General features: G+C 33.5%; 1 protein-coding gene across 1 annotated transcript; it reads left to right on the plus strand.

The window, feature by feature from the left end:
* Positions 1-470: 470 nt before the first annotated feature.
* Positions 471-2,291, plus strand: LOC131670283 (uncharacterized). The gene has a single exon (XM_058945759.1). It carries the CDS (start codon positions 471-473, stop codon positions 2,289-2,291), a length of 1,821 nt encoding a protein of 606 aa, XP_058801742.1.
* Positions 2,292-2,945: the final 654 nt, after the last annotated feature.

A 2,945-nucleotide genomic window follows, 5' to 3' on the forward strand; every position in this document is an offset into this window, starting at 1 on the left:
CAAACAAATTACGTTTCAATTAACTTCTCTTGAACTGAAAACACATAATATCAAATTGTGTCATTTCATAAGCGAAAACAGTGTAGTAACTTGATCATCGCGAATAAATGACCTGGTAGAATCTACAACTCAGCAAAATTTTTGGAACTCAAATTGATATAAAAAAAAAAGAGTAGAGGAAAAGTAGGTCAAAACAACAATTCCTTACTTACTCATATACAAATTTGTTATTTATATATATATATATATATATGCATGCTTATATAATTATACGAATACCATAATATTATAAATCAAACAATATACGAATCATTTTTTGTGACTCCCTCCGAATAACAGAACAAATTTTAACTATCAATTTTTAATTTTTTAGTCCACATTATTTTCTTTCGAACTTTCTTATAATTTTCAATACAATCTAAATTCAATACATTTACTTTTCCTTTTCTTTTCTTGAATAAAATGCCCAAATGAGTAAAAAAATTACCCCAACTAGCAGAATAACTTCAAACGACTCGAAGCTTACGCGATCCCAAACGCGCAGCAATCCCCAACTGAAAAGCCTCCTACATAAAGAGTTAGAAAAAAACGCATTCAGAAGGAGCAGCAAGATACAATACTCACCTACAAAGAAAACTAAGGAAACACAAGCAGAAATTTCAAGAACCGAAGATTCATCAGTAACTCAAACAGAAGAACAAGATTCAGTTTTACAAGAAAACAACTTTTCAACAATAAATACCACAATAGACCTTGATAGAAATCAACGATACTCAGACTTTGGAGGAATTTACAACGAACAAAGCCTGATCTTAGGAAGTTCAAAAGATATATTTTCAAATCCTGAACTACAAAGTCAAGAGGAAGGAAAAACACTTCCCGAAAAAGATAAACAAGAAATCATACTCCAAAAAAATTTTGAAAATAACCTACAGAAGGAAAATCCACGGAAAAGCGATTTTCTGGCATTAGTAAACATCGACACACTCATCGAAGACCCGCCTACCACAAAGCAAAAAACAAAAATCACTAGAGAAAATTCTACGCCATCAATTAATAAAATACCTAAAAATATGAATAACAAAGAAAAACCAATGAAATTACAATTGAAAGACGTAGCAGCCTTCGTCGCAGAGTTCGATGGCAAAAACATATCACCTATGGAATACATCTCCATGTTAAAAGAAGTAAAGGATATTATAGATGATATCGATGAGAGAAATCTTACAAAACTATTAAAAATAAAAATTAAAGGTGAAGTAAAAGAAGCCATAAGAGGAAGCAAAGTGGAAAATATAACAGACTTAATCAACGCAATCAGAACTCTATACCCCATCAAAGAAGACATACACGCATTATATGCAAAAGTTCGTCAGATATCACAAGAAGAAGATGAATCAGTCGTACGCTATACTAACAGGATACGACAATTAGTATTGAGAATAAAAGAACTAAATAAATGGGAAGACACTACAGCAATAGAACGAACACAATTCGAAGCTACACTCGATAAAGAAGCAGCTAAAAGCTATAGAAAAGGATTAAAAGCAGAAATTAGATATGAAATAGGCCCAGGAACCACAGTACAAGAAATGTCGACAAGGGCAATAGACATCGAAAGTGACATAGAAAAAAGGAAATACACAACAAAACCAAATAGAAACTATACATATTCGAATAATAAAGAAGAATTTCAGGAAACAAAAATTCTCACATGTCAAATATGCAGAGAATTTTCGCATGAAGCTCTATTTTGTCGCACGGCAGCCTGCGTATATTGTAAAGGAACAGATCATTTTTCGAATAGTTGCAAGAGAGTGCCAAAGAAAATTAATCTAATATGCAAATTCTGTAGCCAACCAAGTCATTCAATAAGTGCCTGTCGTTTAAACAAAAGGCAAAATATACACTGCCAATATTGTCAAGAAATGGGACATGAAGTAGATCAATGCCCACACATCAGTAACTACGAAGCATGTTGGAAATGCAATGAAACGGGACACAACCCAATAAATTGTAAGAATGACCAAACTTCAAAACAAAACAAATGTGAAAATTGTGAGAAGATTGGACATACAATACAGCAATGCCCGGAAGTAATATGCAGAAAATGCAATAATATGGGCCACCTTGTAAAAGATTGTAAAGCAGGAGAAATAAAAAAGTCCCTATATAAAATATGTGCTATCTGTGAAGAAGTGGGTCACGAACAAGACACCTGTGACCAAGTAAAAATCATGTTCACAGAATTCAAAGCCAAACAGAAATTTAAGTGCCAGTATTGCGAATAGACAGGCCACACAGCTAAGTATTGCCCACTCCTAAAAACGCAATCGCAGCAAATTCAACAAACCCAACACTTATCATATAATTCAAATCATAATGGATTCCAAAGGAAAGGCTGTGCCTACTGCAAAAGTCCAGGACATAATATAAACGAGTGTAGAAAACTAAGCGCATTAATGAACAACACACCAACAAATCAACAAAAAATATGCGAATTCTGCAAGAAACACGGCCACATAATTGATGAATGCAGAATAATCTTATCACGACAAAAACAAGCCGGCGAATTTTGCGAAAAATGTAAAATAGCCGGTCATACAACACAAAATTGCTTTAGAAATAAAGGAAGAGCGGGAAACTTCGAGGCCCTTTCTGGAGGGAACGCCTAGAAAGGGAACACAACGAAAAAGCGCTCCCACAACAAAAAAATACAAAAACACAACAAACCAAAAATACAGTCAATATAGAAGCAAAAACATACGTATTGAAAATGGAAAATTTACTGCAATATATTGAAGTCGATGATCCATATTCACACAAAAAACTCAAATTGTTGATCGATAGTGGAGCCCAACTAAACATTATACAAAATAACAGTATTTCAAAACGAGACATAAATAGCAATGAACAGATATTGATCTCCGGAATTACCGACAAGT

Source organism: Phymastichus coffea, unplaced genomic scaffold (genome assembly GCF_024137745.1).
Source record: "Phymastichus coffea isolate CEN01 unplaced genomic scaffold, Cenicafe_Pcof_1.1 PCOF00106, whole genome shotgun sequence".
NCBI lineage: Eukaryota > Metazoa > Arthropoda > Insecta > Hymenoptera > Eulophidae > Phymastichus > Phymastichus coffea.